At 41.1% G+C, this 17911-nt stretch overlaps 1 protein-coding gene across 5 annotated transcripts in view; it reads left to right on the forward strand.

Moving 5' to 3' along the window:
• The window catches only part of CEP55 (centrosomal protein 55), a 29928-nt gene extending 14518 nt beyond the window's left edge, over positions 1-15410 (forward strand). For 3 of the 5 annotated variants that reach the window (XM_075841013.1, XM_075841016.1, XM_075841015.1), the window contains 3 exons: positions 5012-5322; positions 6142-6267; positions 12529-13398. In XM_075841013.1, coding sequence (XP_075697128.1) covers positions 5012-5322; positions 6142-6267; positions 12529-12732 — 641 coding nt within the window. In that variant the 3' untranslated portion in view covers positions 12733-13398. Of the gene's footprint in view, positions 1-5011; positions 5323-6141; positions 6268-12528; positions 13399-13514 lie in introns of those variants that run through there. The other 2 variants (XR_012851002.1, XM_075841014.1) reach the window with 2 other exon arrangements.
• The last annotated feature ends 2501 nt before the right edge of the window (positions 15411-17911 follow it).

Below are 17911 nucleotides of genomic sequence, written 5' to 3' on the forward strand. Positions count from 1 at the left end.
TTAAATTGTCCTATTCAAGGCCCCCATCTCCAGGCTACACCACTGCTTGGAAGGGGTTAATGGTCCTGCTGTTAATTTGCAGAAATTGCTGTTCGGTGCAAAGTTTGTCTGAGGGCCGCAGTCCATTTTAAATTGTGAGCAGATGAATACGTTTTGTTTTAGCTTAGACGGAAGTTATTCATCTCCTTATTGCTAATGGTAAGTTTTGCCATTGTTGATATGCTTGTTGTGAATTACAGATTACCAGGTTGTGATAGTGAGCACTGTTAAGTAAATCATCATTTCATAGAATCCATTGCATTATTTCCTGGAACTAGTTACTACACTTTCATCAAACTTTTGATATGTCAGAGACCTATCAAAAGTTTGGATCGGTGGGGTCTGGGTGCTGAGACCCCCACCTTTGCTGAAACGAAGGTGCAGAAGCGCTCAGCTGAGCACCGCGCACATTCAACTGATCAGCACTCATCGTCCGGCTGAGGACGACTCTCGTAGACGTTCTATAAGGGTCGTCTACAGCCTGACAGGGAGTGCGGATCACAGCCGAAGGTGCAAAGCAATCAGCTGGGGGCTTCTACACCTTCGTTTCAGCAGCAGTGGGGGTCTTCGCACCTAGACCCCACCGATCCAAACTTTTGATATGTCTCTGACTTTATCAAAAGCTTGACAGTGTAATTACTCTTTAACCGCTTCCCGACCACCCACTGTATCTTCACGTCGGCGCCGACGTGAATTCACGGTGGGTGTTAAAAGCGCGATCCGGGTGTCTCAGGGTAGCGCTGACACCCGGGTCGCGCTGTTATCCCCTGCCTCTAGTCCCGGAGACATGACCGGGACCTAATTGGGTCAGATCCCGGTCATGTGATCGCAGGGAAAGTTTGTTACTACAACAAACTGGAAAGTTTGTTGCTACAACAAACTTTCCCGGGGACCGATTGCGGGTGCTGCAAGTCGGTTATAAGGCAAGACCGGGGGCCATACAACAGCCCCTGGGTCTGCCATGCACAGAAGCCTATGAGAACCAGCCAGAGGCCGGTCCTCATAAGCTTCCTGTCAGTGTGACTCTCAGCGTCACACTGACCGTTTATAATACGTTACACTACCTAGGTAATGTAATGTATTATAGCAGCGATCAGTGCTGCAGGTCTTCAAGTAAAAAGTAATAAAAATGTTTTATAAAAGTGTAAAAGTAAGTTCTAAGTTGCAAAAACAAAAAAATTCTTTTTTTCCTATAATAAGTCTTTTATTATAGAAAAAAAAATGAAAATGTTAAAAACGGTACACACATTTGGTATCACCGCGTTCACAACGACCCAAACTATAATACTATAATATTTTTCCCGCACGGTGAACAGCGCAAAAAAAATAAATTAAAAAAAGTCAGAATCACTATTTTTATGGTCATCAACCCTCCAAAAATTTTGAATAAAAAGTGATCAAAAAGTCGCATGTACCCCAAAATAGAACCAATAAAAACTACAACCCGTCCCGCAAAAAACAAGCCTTTACACAGCTTTTTTTGACTGAAATATAAAAAAGTTCTGGCTCTCAGAATATGGTGACACAAAAAATAAATAATTATATCGAAAAGTGATTTTATTGCGCAAACGCCACAAAACATAAAAAAACTATATACATCTGGTATCGCCGTAATCGTGTCGACCCACAGAATAAAGTAAAATGTCATTTATAGCGCACGGTGAAAAACATTGTCAGAATTTGTTTTTTTGTCACTTTGCTTGCCCAAAAAAAAATCTAATAAGTGATAAAAAAAAAATCACATGTACCCTAAAATGGTACCAATGAAAACTACAGATTGTCCCGCAACAAATAAGCCCTCACACAGCTCCGGTGGAGAAAAAATAAAAAAAGTTCTGCCTCTCAGAATGTAGCGACAAATTGTGCAGTGTCCAAAAGCAGATAAGATCGGGTGCCATTTATCAGTGCGACATTGGCCACATATCTGCGGATTATTATTTATTTACCGAATTGTACCCTCTTATTATGTCCTGATGTACTCTGCCCAATTTACACATACCCCCACATCATAAACTGAAATACCAGCAAAACCCCAAACAGAACAGTTACCAAGCAAAATCTGCGCTCCAAAAGCTAAATGGCGTTCCCTCCCTTCTGAGCCCCACAGCGTGCCCAAACACCAGCTGAGTCCACATATATGATATTTTATATCCGGGAGAACCCGCTCAAGATTGTACGAGGTATTTGTCTTCAGTGGCACAAACTGAGCACAACGTATTGTGCATTAAAATGCCATATCAGTGGAAAATTTTAATTTTCACTTTGCACCATCCGCTGCGCGTTAACGCCTTCGCACACCACGACTTAATAGCATGTCGTGGTGCGGGGGTTATATATGGAGCTGGCTTATGCGCTGCGCCCACTCCATATTCTGCAGGTGTCAGCTGTGTATTACAGCTGACACCCGGGACTAACGGACAGGAACAGCGATCGCGCTCTTACAGGAGCCTGTAAAAATTATATTATACGGCAATACATTAGTACTGCAGTGTATTGTACCAGCAACCTAATGATCGCTCGTTCCAGTCCCCTAATGGGACTTTTGGGAGGATTCCACTGTTTTGGTACCTCAGGGGCTTTGCAAATGCGACATGACACCCGAAAACCATTCCAGCTAAATTTGAGCGCCAAAAGCCTAATATTGTTCCTTCCCTCCTGAGTCCTGCCGTGGGTCCAAACAGCAGTTTATTACCACATATGGGGTATTGCTGTAATCAGGACAAATTGCTTTACAAATTTTGGGGTGATTTTGTCTCCTTTAATCATTGTAAAAATTAAACATTTCTATGTTTTTTCAGAAAAAAGTAGATTTTCATTTTCACGGCCTAATTCCACTAAATTCAGCAAATAAAATGTGGGCTCAAAATGCTAACTATACCCCTAGAAAAATTCCTTATGGGGTGTAGTCTACAAAATGGGTTCAGTTTTGGGGTGTTTCCACCGTTTTGCCCCCTCCAGGGCGTTGCAAACGCAACATGGCACTGAAAACCAATCCAGCAAAATCTACGCTTCAAAATCCAAATGGCGCTCTTTCCCTTCTGAGCTCTGCTGTGGGTCCAAACAGCAGTTTAGTACCACATATCGGGTATTGCTGTAATCGGGAGAAGTAGCTTTACAAGTTTTGGGGTGCTTTTTATTCTTTATTCCTTGCAAATATTTTTTTTAATCTTTTTTCAGAAAAAAAGTAGATTTTCACTTTCACAGACTAACTCCAATAAATATAGCAGGAGACCTGTGGGGTCAAGATGCTAACTATACCCCTAGATAAATTCTTTGAGGTGTGCAGTTTCCAAAACCGTGTCACTTTTGGGGGATTTCCACTGTTTTGGCACCACAAGACCTCTTCAAACCTGACATGGTGCCTAAAATTTATTCTAAAAGTAGGAGGCCGCAAAATCCACTAGGTGCTACTTTGCTCCTGAGGCCGGTGTTTCAGTCCATTATCACACTAGGGGCCACATGTGGGATATTTCTAAAAACTACAGAATCTGGGCAATAAATATTGAGTTGCATTTCTCTGGTAAAACCTTCTGTGTTACAGAAAAAAATGTATTACAAATGAATTGCAGCAAAAAAAAAAAAAATTTGTCAATTTCCCCTCTACATTGCTTTAATTCCTGTGAAACGCCTAAAGGGTAAAGAAACTTTCTGAATGCTGTTTTGAATACTTTGAGGGGTGCAGTTTTTAATATGGGGTGATTTATGGGGTCTATCTAGTACATAAGGCCCTCAAAGCCGCTTCACAACTGAACTGGTCCCTGTAAAAATAGCCTTTTGAAATTTTCTTGAAAATGTGAGAAATTGCTGCTAAAGTTCTAAGCCTTGTAACGTCCTAGAAAAATAAAATAATGTTCATAAAACGATGCAAACATAAAGTAGACATATGGGGGATGTTAACTAGTAACTATTTTGTGTGGTATTACTATCTGTTTTACAAGCAAATACATTTAAATTAGAAAAATCATAATTTTTGCACATTTTCTCGACATTTTGGTGTTTTTCACAAATAAGCAATGAATTTATTGACCAAATTTTTCCACTAACAAAGTACAATATGTCACGAGAAAACAATCTCAGAATCGCTTGGATAGGCAAAAGCATTCAATTGTTATTACCACATAAATTGACACATGTCAGATTTGAAAAAATGGGGCTGGTCCTGAAGGCCAAAAATGAGCTCGGTCTTGAAAGGGTTAAAGGGTTGATGACCTCTTCTAATAGTCCAACTAAGTAGATAAGTTATAGAAGTGTTTCCATGCCTCCCAGAATTCCCTGTATTTTATGTGGGCCACTAGCAATAGAAGCAATTTGTTTCTGAGTCCTTTCACCTGTGGTATGATCATTGTCATTTTAAAAAGAAAACATCCATCATGTCCTAGTAATGTATCAGAAATTGTGGATGGTGCATCCAGCCACTGAGACATGCAGGTAAAAGGAATGGGCTGTGGCTCTTTCCTCAGTATATCGATGCTATACTGCCACTACTCGGTTCTCTGAGGTCTGTTAACAGCGCATGGTGCAAAGCAGAGTGCCACATCCCCTTCAGGGTGGGGTCCCAGTGACCACCAATCACATGACCCAAAGATGTCAGACTTTTTTTTTTTTTTTAAATAACAGGAACCCTATAAGGGGTTAATACCATTAGTGATGGGCCTGAAGTAGCGTAAATGAGCAGTCCATACTGGATCTTGCTGCTGTAACATTATGGCCTGGTTATATATACCTGCTTTTCTCTAGAGTTGCCCGTATTTAAAAAAAAAATACGTTTTGGCTTCAGTGCCGAGAGTTAACCGAAAAATTGCTGTCAGTCAGAAATTTGGTTCTAGATTGTTTGTCAAACTTTAACTTACAAGATAAAATTGAAATCTGGTTACTATGAATACACTGCTGTTTTCTGCATCAAAACCTAGTTGTCCACTTATTAGATTGTACGATGTCCTCACATTCTCCTTTTTATTGCATTTGATTTCAGCAAAAGAAGAAAAACAAAAATACTACGACCGGCTTCTACTCTCTGCAAAAAAAGACCTCGAAGGGGAAAGACAAATCACGTCCCAGTTAAACTCCGAGCTTTCTGCAGTGAGAATGAAGTATGAGGATAAGAAGAAAGAGGTTGGAATTTTATCCGCCACCCTAAAATCCCTACGAGAAAGTGAGAAGGGGCAGCGGGAGGATGAGAGGAGACGCTTTAAGGAAAAAATGCAGAGGTTAAAGGATGAACTTGATTTGTATTGTGAAAAGTATGAAGAGGAGAAGAAAAAAAACTGGGATCTTTCAAATCAGGTATTGTGAGTCTAAAACGTCTTCTAGGCAAACCTTCAATGTTGCTGCTAGCAATGTCTTCTGATGGCGGGGGACACATCCATAAGATTTGACGGTACTGTGTCCGAGACAGCTGAAGCTAGATATAGGAAATGTAGTCACAGCAACTAGATATATCCAAGAATAGGTAAACAGATGAACATGGTATGGTTGAAACAAAGGAGGCAAGATTGCCTAGATCATAATTATCTCTAAATTAGAGCACATTACCCATGTCACGATCCACACTGTCTGGCGTCAACCCCGACGCGCGTTTCGGCCCGGAAGCCTGATCTCGTCTGTGCTGTCCTTTTTTTTCATGCACCCATAGACTTTAAAGGGCAGGTCTGGTCCGCAAATAAAGGGAACCAGAATGGGACATGCAGTGAGTTTCTTGCAACGGACACGCGCTCCGTGAAAAAAACAAAGACCCATTAAATTCCGTTGGTCCGTGTACTGTCTATTGTTAAAACGGATGGCACACGGATGAAACATGCTCATGTAAATAAGGCCTTAAAATAATATTCATTAGGCTGTGTTTATATTTGCATTGTGACTCCTGTTCACGACGAAAGTCGCAACATTGCCAGATCCATTGTACGACGGATACCACCCGACGGACCCCGTTATAAGTCAATGGGGTCCGTCCGGTTCTGGCCTGGTGTCTTCTGGCTTGATGTGAAAGATAGCAATGTATGCTGCATCAAATGAAATGTGCGAGGCAGGCTCCAAACTAAGCCTCCAACACCTGTGAACAGAGCCTGGCCAGTACAGAAAGGTAATACTTCCTTGTGTTCTCAGATTCAGAGGTGCACTTCTGATTTAGAAAATGGGAAGATCGACCAACAGAATGTACAACAGCAACTGAATCAAGTACTGAAAGAACTGCGGAAAACCAGGGACCAGATCACAAAGTTGGAGCCAGCGGTAAGTCCCATATTCCTACATATACAGAAGAGACTGGGAGGATATTCTCATGGTACAAACCTCTGAAGTCAGGTAGTCGAGACATTTTGGATTGTGTTATATTCAATCAATTTCTAAGAGGTACTCCATGCCAGAGGTCTAAATACTCCAGGAAAAACCATGCTGCAATCCGAGGCCGCACTATTCAGGTCAGGTAACCAGTTCAACTTATGACAGGTCCACTTAAAAAAAATAATAATAATCCCCCCCCCCCCCATATATGGAGAATAGTTCTGTTAAAGGGGCTCTGTCACCAGATTATAAATGCTCTATCTCCTACATAATGTGATCTGCGTTGTAATGTAGATGACAGCAGTGGTTTTTATTTTGAAAAACGATCATTTTTGAGCAAGTTATGAACAATTTTCAATTTCGTTTCTTAAAGACCAACTGGGCGTGTTTTTACTTTTGACCAAGTGGGTGTTGTAAAGAAGTGTATGAGGCTGACCAATCAGTGACCAATCAGTGACCAATCAGCTTCATACACTTCTCATTGTTCCAGCCCAGCATGATCCACAGCACAGTGTGATTGTGCAGTGAAAGAAGCTGGAACAGTGAGAAGTGTATGACGCTGATTGGTCACTGATTGTTCACTGATTGGTCAGCCTCATACACTTCTTTACAACACCCACTTGGTCAAAAGTAAAAACACGCCCAGTTGGTCTTTAACCCCTTCCCTCTTTAGCCACTTTTGACCTTCCTGACAGAGCCTCATTTTTCAAATCTGACATGTTTCACTTTATGTGGTAATAACGTTGAAATGCTTTCACCTATCCGGGCGATTCTGAGATTGTTTTCTCGTGACACATTGGACTTTAAGATAGTGGTAAAATTTGGTCGATACATTCAGTATTTAATTGTGAAAAACACGAAAATATAGTGAAAAATTGCAAAAATTAGCATTTTTCTCAATTTAAATGTATCTGCTTGTAAGACAGGCAGTAATACCACACAAAATTGTTGCTAATTAACATCCCCCATATGTCTACTTTAGATTGGCATCGTTTTTTGAACGTCCTTTTATTTTTCTATGACCTCACAAGGCTTAGAACTTTAGCAGCAATTTCTCACATTTTCAAGAAAATTTCAAAAGGCTATTTTTACAGGGGCCAGTTCAGTTGTGAAGTGGTTTTGAGGGCCTTATATATTAGAAACCCCCAAAAAGTCACCCCATTTTAAAAACTTCACCCCTCAAAGTATTCAAAACAGCATTTAGAAAATGTCTTAACCCTTTACACATTTCACAGGAATTAAAGCAAAGTAGAGGTGAAATTTACAAATTTCATATTTTTTTGCAGAAATAAATTTTTAATACAATTTTTTTTATAACACAGAAGGTTTTACCAGAGAAATTCAACTCAATATTTGTTGCCCAGTTTCTGCAGTTTTAGGAAATATCCCACATGTGGCCGTAGCGTGCTACTGGACTGAAGCACCGGCCTCAGAAGCAAAGGAACACCTAGTGGATTTTGGGGCCTTATTTTTGTTAGAATATATTTTAGGCACCATGTCAGGTTTGAAGGGCTCTTGCGGTGCCAAAACAGTGAAAATCCACCAAAAGTGACCCCATCTGGGAAACAAGACACCTCAAGGAAATTATCTAGGGGTGTAGTGAGCATTTTGACCGCACAGGTTTTTTACAGAAATTATTGGAAGTAGGCCGTGAAAATTAAAATCAACATTTCTTCTAAGAAAATGTAGGTTTAGCGATTTTTTTTTCTTCTCATTTCCACAAGGACTAAAGGAGAAAAAGCATCGCAAAATTTGTAAAGCAATTTCTCCCGAGTAAAACACTACCCCACATGTGGTAATAAATGGATATTTGGACACACGGCAGGGCTTAGAAGGGAAAGAGCGCCGTTTGGCTTTTGGAGCTCAAATTTAGCAGGAATGGTTTGAGAGGCGATGTCACATTTACAAAGCCCCTGAGGGGACAAAACAGTGGAAACCCCCCACAAGTGACCCCATTTCGGAAACTACACCCATTGAGGAAATTATCTAGGGGTATAGTGAGCGTTTTGACCCCACAGGTTTTTTGCATAAATTATTGGAAGTAGGCTGTGAAAATAATAATCTACATTTTTTCAAAAAAAATCTAGGTTTAGCTAATTTTTTCTCATTTCCAGAAGGACTGAAGGAGAAAAAGCACCACAAAATTTGTAAAGCAATTTCTCCCGAGTAAAACAATACCCCACATGTGGTAATAAACGGCTGTTTGGACACACGGCAGGGCTTAGAAGGGAAACAGCACTATTTGGCTTTTTGAGATCACATTTAGCAGGAATGGTTTGCGGAGGCCATGTCACATTTGCAAAGCCCCTGAGGGGACAAAACAATGAGAACGCCCAAAAAGGGACTCCATTTAGGAAACTACACCTCTTGAGGAATTCATCTAGGGGTGTAGTAAGCATTTTGACCCCACAGACGTTTCATAGAATTTATTAGAATTAGGCAGTGAAAATAAAAAGTCCTTTTTCTTCAATAAGACGTAGCTTTAGCGCAAATGTTTTCATTTTCTCAACAAATAAAGGAAAAAAAGAACCCAAAATTTGTAAAGCAATTTCTCCCGAGTACGGCAATACCCCATATGTGGTCATAAACTGCTGTTTGGGCAAACGGCAGGGCTCAGAAGGAAAGGACCGCCATTTGGAGTGCAGATGTTGCTGGATTGGTTTCTGGGCGCCTGTGGGCCCAAAACAGTGGAAACCCCCCAGAAGTGACCCCATTTTGGAAACGACACCCCTCAATGCATTTACCAAGGGGTGTAGTAAGCATTTTAACCCTGCAGGTGTTTTGTAGAAATTAGTGTTCACTCGATGTTGCAGAGTGAAAATGGGATTTTCTTCCATAGATATGCCAATATGTGGTGCCCGGCTTGTGCCACCATAACAAGACAGCCCTCTAATTATTATGCAGTGTTTCCCGGTTTTAGAAACACCCTACATGTGGCCCTAATCTTTTGCCTGGACATATGACAGGGCTCAGGAGTGAAGAGTACCATGCGGAGTGGAGGCCTAATTTGGCGATTTACAAAGTATTGGTTCACAACTGCAGAGGCTCAGATGTGAAATAATAAAAAGAAACCCCTGAGAAGTGACCCCATTATGGAAACTGCACCCCTCAAGGCATTTATTAAGAGGTGTAGTGAGCATTTTCACCCCACAGGTCTTTTCCATAAATGAATGCACTGCGGATGGTGCAAATTAAAAAATTATATTTTTCCCTAGATATGCCATTCAGTGGCAAATATGTCATGCCAAGCTTATGACACTGGAGACACACACCCCAAAAATTGTTAAAAGGGTTCTCCCGGGTATGACGATGCCATATATGTTGAAGGAAACTGCTGTTTGGGCACGCTGTAGGGTTCAGAGCCGAGGGAGCACCATTTGGCTTTTGGAGAGCGGATTTTGCTTGGTACTAAATTTTTTGAGTATTGCTGGTGTTTTATAATGTGGGGGTACATGTAAGCGGGGCGGAGTATATAAGGGGCATAGTCAGGTGGTATGAAAAAAAATTAATAATCCATAGATGTGTGTTACGCTGTGAAGCAATCCTTTCCGCACAGGCCAGTGTCGCACTGATAAATGGTGTAATTTCTTATCCCCCTTTTGGTCCACACTCGGCACCTTTGTAGTTTGGGGAATTTTGCTAGGAAGTGTTGTCCTGGTATAATACGGGCACCGTCGCTTCCAGCGGATATGTTTGGGCCCTCCCTTTCCTGGTTCCCTAATTTTAGGTCCTTGATAAATCGCCTCTTCAAACTGAAGAAATGTTCCCCCCATATTTTTTTATTTCCTGACTTATTGGAGCCATAACTAATTTTATTTTTCATAGACGTAGCGGTATGAGGGCTGCTTTGTTGCGGGATGAGCTGTAGTTATTATTGGTACCATTTTGGGGTACATGTGACTTTTTGATCACCTTTTATCCTATTTTTTGGGATGCCAGGTAAACAAAAAAACGCAATTCTGGCACAGCTTTTTTCGTTTTTTTTATACAGCGTTCACCATGCGTTATAAACTACATGTTAACTTTATTCTGTGGGTCAGTACGATTCTGGCGATACCTAATTTATAGCATTTTTTTATGTTTTACAACTTTTTTCACAATAAAATTACTTTTGTAAAAAGAATGTATTTTTTTTCTGTCGCAAAGTTGTGAGAACCATAACTTTTTAATTTTTTTGTCGACGGAGGTGTATGAGGGCTTGTTTTTTGCGGGACGAGCTATAGTTTTTATAGGTACCATTTTTGGATACGTGCGACTTTTTGATCACTTTTTATTCTAATATTTGTAGGGCAAAGTGACTGAAAAACAGAAACTCTGGTAACGTTTTTTACGGTTTTTTTTACGCTGTTCACCGCGTGCAATAAATAATACAATATTTTGATACCTCAGGTCGTTACGGTCGTGGCGATACCAAATACATATGGTTTATTATTATTTCTCAATAATAAAGGACTTGATAAGAGTAAAAGGGGGATTGTGTTTTATTTGATTACTTGAAACTTTTATTGTTTTCAAACTTTTATTTTTTGCACTTTTTTTTTTACACTTTTTTTACACTTTTTTTATACTTTTTTTACACTTTTTTTACACTTTTTTTACACTTTTTCTCAAGTCCCACTAGGGGACTTGAAGGTCCAACGGTCAGATTTTTTTTTTCTAATACATTGCACTACCTATGTAATGCAATGTATTAGATCTGTCAGTCATTCACTGACAGCAAGCCGATTAGGCTTCGCCTCCCGGCGGGGCCTAATAGGCTTCCGTAATGGCAGAGCAGGAGACCATTGTGTCTCCTGTTGCCATAACAGCAGTCGCCAGTCCCGATTGCCTGTCAGGGCTGGCGATCTGCTAGTAACCGCTACGATGCAGCAATCGCTTTGGATTGCTGCATCGAAGGGGTTAATGGCAGGGATCGGAGCTAGCTCCGGTTCCTGCCGTTACAGGTGGATGTCAGCTGTACAGTACAGCTGACATCCACCGCTGATGACGCCGGATCAGCTCCTGACCCGGCGCCATCTTGCCGGCAGCTACGGAAGCCGATCAGGCTCCGCCGCCGGGCGGATCTTGACCGGCTTCGGTGCTAGGCAGACCGGGAGGCCAGTATTAGGCCTCCGGTTGCCATTGCAGCCACCGGAACCCCGGCAATTTCATTGCTGGGGCTCCGATGAGCTGCAAACACCTTAAGTGCAGCGATCGCGTTTGAGCGCTGCACTTAAGGGGTTAATGGCGGGGATCGAAGCTAATTTCGGTCCCCGCCATTACAGTCGGATGTCAGCTGTAAGATACAGCTGAGATCCGGTGATGATGGCACCGACTCAGTTTCTGAGCCGGTGCCAAACATTTGACGTACATGTACGGCATTTTGCGGGAAGTCAATGCTTTCCATGACGTACATGTACGTCAAATGTCGGGAAGGGGTTAAGAAACTCATTAGCATAAATCTAAAATTTCTCAAAAATGATCGTTTTTCAGAATAAAAACCACTGTTATCTACATTACAACGCAGATCACATTATGTAGGAGATAGGGCATTTATAATCTGGTGACAGCTTCTTTAATGTTTAGGGTATGTGCACACACACTATTTACGTCCGTAATTGACGGACGTATTTCGGCCTCAAGTACCGGACCGACCACAGTGCAGGGAGCCGGGCTCCTAGCATCATACTTATGTACGATGCTAGGAGTCCCTGCTACTCCGTGGAACTGCTGTCCCGTACTGAAAACATGATTACAGTACGGGACAGTTGTCCTGCAGAGAGGCAGGGACTCCTAGCATCGTACATAACTATGATGCTAGGAGCCCGGCTCCCTGCACTGTGTTCGGTCCAGTACTTGTGGCCGAAATACGTCCGTCAATTACGGACGTAATTAGTGTGTGTGCACATACCGTTATGTAGACACCGTATTCTGATAAACTTGTCGAGCTGTGATCATAGAAGTAGCTGACGTTTTACCATGTATTTGCAGCATACGTCATAAAGCTCTATTACAGATAATGAGAATTTGCTTAGTTTTGCTCTAAGGTTTATGGTTCACAGCTCAAATTTTTTGCTCCGGAGTACCTCCGAGGCAGCCATTTTTTGAGCTGAAGTAATTTGTGGGATTTCCGGTCATGATTACGAGCTTGTGTCTACAAAATGACTGTCTAAACTGCAGCAAATAAAACTCTTTTCTGCGTAGTATTGTGATATATGATCTCTCTTACAGAAACGGGACATATATTTTGTTGACTCATCCTGCAACATTGCTTCCGACTTCAATGACAAGCTGAGGCTGCAAGTGGAGCAGCCATCTCCGAAACAAAAAAGTCTCTTAGATGAGAGCTTTCTAGAGTGCCCCAGATGCCGGCTCGTGTACCCTACCAGCCAGCACCGGGAGCTCCTCGCACACATAGATTTCTGCACCAGCTGAGGAATCCTGCTGTTACTGCCGGTATATGGAAAGGAGGGTTTGTCGCTTCTACACTTCCCCCCCCCCCCCCCCGCCAACACCCCCTTTCTTTTTAGAAAATGGTGTGTTTTGTTTTATTTATTTTTTGTATGTATGTGTCATATCTGCGGTCGCTTCTTAAGTCTTACAATAGGTCATTGGTTTTTATTCGTTGATAACCACATATTGTACTGCTGAGATCATCAATCCTGGGCTGGTCGTGAAGATTTGTAGATACAGCTGCATCATTCATTGTAATGTCTAAATGTTGGAATGGATTGAATGATCACATGTATGGACTACACTGGTTGACCTGCCCTGGCAACCCTGGGGTTAAATGAACTGACAAACAAGGTCTGGCTGATATTTTGCACTTAAACGCCACGATCTAAAGAACAGATTTCTTCTCACATGCACTGATCTCCGGCTGAACATTGACAGAGAAGTAAGGCGTGTAATACGATGAACTGTCTGTCCGCTTAGCGTTGCACTTTTATTTTAATTTTTAATCTATTTTTCAGTTTTCTATTTTATTTTTCATGCTATATTTTATACTTGGTGCCAGTAATATTCAGTATATTAACATTAAGAGTGTGTTTTATACATGAGATTGATATTATGTGAAATGGGGATATAATAAAGGTTGTGGAGAGATAATGTATTTGTGTGATATTTCCCCAAAAAATTAGTTCAACTTTGGACTAATTTGGATTTATTAGGGATTCATCTGATAACCTATATATTTATATTTTTTTTACTTCTAGAAACCGCGCCACTCTTGTCCATTGGTGTATTGCAGCTAAGCAATATATTTCAGATAGCTTTTGACCGACAGCTATTCCTTTCGACTACCCTATTCACGTGCTCGCTCGGCCGAGCGTGTATCCATTCTCGAAAGGTAGGAGTAAAGCTGCTACGGGACTCCTGGCAGTAACTTATCTCGTTGCAAACAAAAGGATCAGGCACATTGGATTTTCACGTGCCTGTCCCTTCGGACAATCGCCGTCGGGGCACGGCCAAACACATTACATGGCCGGCAGGTACCACCAGAATTGTCGGGTTCGGCCGACATACATCTAATGTGTGTGTGGCCTTCTTTGGTCCTATTCAAGGGGATGCGACTGCGCTGCAATACTAGACACAGCCCATAGATAAGATTGGTACTGTTTCTGGAAAGAAAAACAGAACCTTTTTTCTTCTCAGACAAACCATTTCAGCTGGACTATACACAAGCTAATTTTTGAGTGGCGGGAGCTAAAATCATTGTTCATTTGAGGAGATATTGATTCTTTAGTGTATCAGAAATGCTCAATTCCTCAATACAAATCTTTGCATTGATCTATTCATCCCCTTTCTAAAAAAAAAAAAAAAAAAAGGGGGATACGATGCCACTAGTGGCAGATGAACAAGAATCAGAAGATGTTTCTCAAACCATTGGTGCATGGATTCATTATTTACTGAATTTGGTTTATAACTTGGAAGGTTAATATATGGGGTGTAATTTATGTGGCCGGATTGTTTTCACTGAGATTAATTGGTTACTGCATTTTTGAAGTAGAACTCCTCTTCAATACAATTAATTAGTAGAACTTATAGGGGAGCGTTCTAGTTTGTATTATCCCGTGTTACTATTAAAGAAGTGATTATATGAAGAAAGTGTGAATAACATGCAATAGCGCCGCTTGGCCTAAAATGTAAAGACAATGGGGGAGATTTACTAATACTAACTAAGATTTAGACAGCGTAAACTTTGACAAGGCAGACAGAAGAAGTGCCAGATTTATCAAAGGGGTGCATACTGTATGATAAATTTGGCGCATCTTGCTAGACATTTTCCTTATACCACCTATTAGTTGGCTTCATTTACTCTCTCCCTCAGACATGGATTATTTACTACTTGTATAGGATTCGCGGGCCAAGGAAGGGGGCTCTTACCAAAGACGCAAGAAGTTCCCTCTGGTTAAGGTAGTGGCAGAAGGGGGACAATCGTTCAAAGAATTCCATTCCAGGGAGAATATTTTTGGCCCAGACCTAGATAAGATTCTTGAAAAAGCGTCCTAGTAAAAGAGGACTTTCAGAGGACAAACCTACAAAAAGAAAATATCCCTTTCGTTCTCAAAGACCTCCGAGAGAAGGCTGTATTGGGAAAGGTACCCCAAAGGAGGGAGAGGTAGAGGTTACTTACTCAACCCAAATAACTACAGCAGACCATGACGTCGAGGAAGGTTGTTAAAATTCTACCATCATTGGAACAACATCATCCAGAACAAATGGGTCCTAGGCATAATAAAGAACAGTTACAGTTTAGAATTTTAAACTCCTCCGCCAAAGAAATGTATTTTGACCACACAGTCCTCCACTTTTCTGAAAAAGATGTTGGACAACATCCAAGACTTACACCAGTTGGGGATAATATCTCAAGAACCGCAGCCACAGCAGGGAGAGGGTCCTTTCTGTTCCTTTATAATAAAAAAAAAAGTCAAACTCTTAAAGACTATTAACCCTTTCAGGACCGAGCTCATTTTGGCCTTCAGGACCAGCCCCATTTTTTTTCAAATCTGACATCAATTTATGTGGTAATAACTCTGGAATGCTTTTGCCTATCCAAGCGATTCTGAGAATGTTTTCTCGTGACATATTGTACTTTATGTTAGTGGAAAAATGTGGTCAATAAATTCATTGCTTATTTGTGAAAAACAAATTTAGAGAGAATTTGCAAAAATGATGATTTTTCTAATTTTAAATGTATCTGCTTGTAAAACAGATAGTAACTATTTTGTGAGGTATTACTATTTCACACATTCCATATGTCTACTTTATATTTACATAGTTTTTGGAACATCATTTTATTTTTCTAGGACGTTACAAGGCTTAGAACTTTAGCAGCAATTACTCATATTTTCAATAAAATTTCAAAGGCTATTTTTACTGGGACCAGTTCAGTTCTGAAGCGGAGATCACTCTGTGTTGAGAGTACTGCTAAAAATGAATGGAGAGAAGTGTATGATGCTGATTGGTCAGCATCATACACTTCTCTTCACAGTTGGTAAAAAAGTTAAAACACGCCCAGTTGTCTTCTAAGAAACTAATTAGCATAAATCTAAAATTGCTCACAACGTGCTAAAAATTGATCATTTTTCAAAATAAAAAACACTTATCTACATTACAGCACTGATCAGATTATGTAGGAGACAGGGCATTTATAATCTGGTGACCGAGCCTCTTTAATGGACTCATTGTATTACCTGAGAGACAGCTCAGTGGTTTGGGTTGATGTTGCCCTGTAAAGCTGGTTATAGATAATACCTTTTTATCAGAGTAAATCTTACTAAAAAGTACCTGCATCTTATAGTCCGCAGTCAAAGGAACCGGCATCGCCGGGCCCCATGACCGCTTCATTACTTTACCCCTTCACGACCCATGACATGCCGGCACATCATGAGCTGGGTGATGCCCGCTGAGCCCGCTCAGTACACTGCAGGTGTCAGCTTCAGACACGTTGCTATAACGGCCAGGAACAGCAATTTCGTTGTTCCTGGCAGTTTAAACCCCGTTCTAGCTTTCTGTGCCACTTGATTACATGTGGAGTTACTGAAACAGCGTAACTCGCTGAGCTACGCTGTTTCTGTAAATCCCATAGAACTGAACAGTAGTTAGGAAAACAGCGTAGCTCGCATGCTATGCTGCTTCCGTAACTGCCATTCACTGCTATGGGAGTTAGGGAAACAGTGTAGTTACACTGTTTCAGTGACTCCACATGTAACCAAGTAGCTGCTGGTTCAAGTCCCCTAGGGGATCGAATAAAATGTGTGTAAAAAAAAAAAATATATATATTAAAAGTTAAAAAAAATACCTTTTCCCCAAGCACAATGTAAAAAATTAAATAATTTGGTATCGCTGCGTCCGTAAAAGTCCGATCTATTACACTATACCATTATTTAACTCGCACGGTGAGTTTAAAAATTGAAAACATCAAAATAGTTTTTTGGTCACCTTAGTGCTTAAAATATGAAATAAAGAAAAAAGTGCTAAAAAAAAAATCGGATGTACCAAAACATGGTGCCAATAAAACTACAGCTCGTCCCGTAAAAAATAAGCCCTCACACCGCTCAATCGATGAAATAAATATTAAAAATGTTTGGCTCTCAGAATGTGGTGAAACAGAATAAATTATTTTTAAACAAATAATTTTTCCCCTATTTTCTGTTGTCTAAAACATGTGTGCGTCTTATGGTCTGAAAAATACGGTCTGTTGCTGCATAAGAAAGATACTTCTGCAGCTGTCTCTTTTGTGACCGCTGTATTTATATAGTAGATTATTGCATATTTCGGCAATATACCTCATCACTCAAACAGGTATCATAATCCATAGTTGGCACTTTGGGAAAGGTGGAAGCCTTCCAAGGTCACCAGGAGAACAACATGGGGATTGGAACCTACATTGTACAGAAGCGATTCCTGCGCTCAACTCAGATCACACAAGCTGTGAGCTAGCTGGACAGCAGCTACACGTTTGGACGTTTATCACCTCTTTAAAAAGAGGTTTCGAGCTTTCAGTAATAGAAACTTTAAACCACGTGGACGCATGATAGAGCGGTGGCTTGGGGCTTAATTAAGGTTTGTTTTGTAGTTAGCCCACGTTCCTGGGTTTGAGTCTTGCTGCATTCCGCTTGTGTGGTAGATGGTGTTCTCACTTATACAATCTTGCTGCCTGTGCTTGAAGGTGATTTTGTTTTTCCAATTATTTTGTCATGCAGCTGACACTCTACAGGACAATGTATTTCTCTTGTAAAAAAATCCTTCACCTTGTGAACCTACACTGGGGAAAAGCTGGAGACACAAGGAGGTGATCCTAGGGATAGAACCCATATGTTCCTGACTCTTAGGGTATGTTCACACGAGGGCGTCCGTAACGGCTGAAATTACGGGGATGTTTCAGCCTGAAAACATCCCCGTAATTTCAGCCGTAATGGCATGTGCAGGCGCTTGAACGCCGCGTCCATTACGGACGTAATTGGCGCTGCTATTCATTGGAGTCAATGAGTAACGGCTCCAATTACGCCCAAAGAAGTGACAGGTCACTTCTTTGGCGCGGGTGTCTATTTACGCGCCGTCATTTGACAGCGGCGCGTAAATTACGCCTCGTGTGAACAGACAAACG

The sequence above is a fragment of the Rhinoderma darwinii genome, chromosome 11, assembly GCF_050947455.1.
Source record: "Rhinoderma darwinii isolate aRhiDar2 chromosome 11, aRhiDar2.hap1, whole genome shotgun sequence".
NCBI lineage: Eukaryota > Metazoa > Chordata > Amphibia > Anura > Rhinodermatidae > Rhinoderma > Rhinoderma darwinii.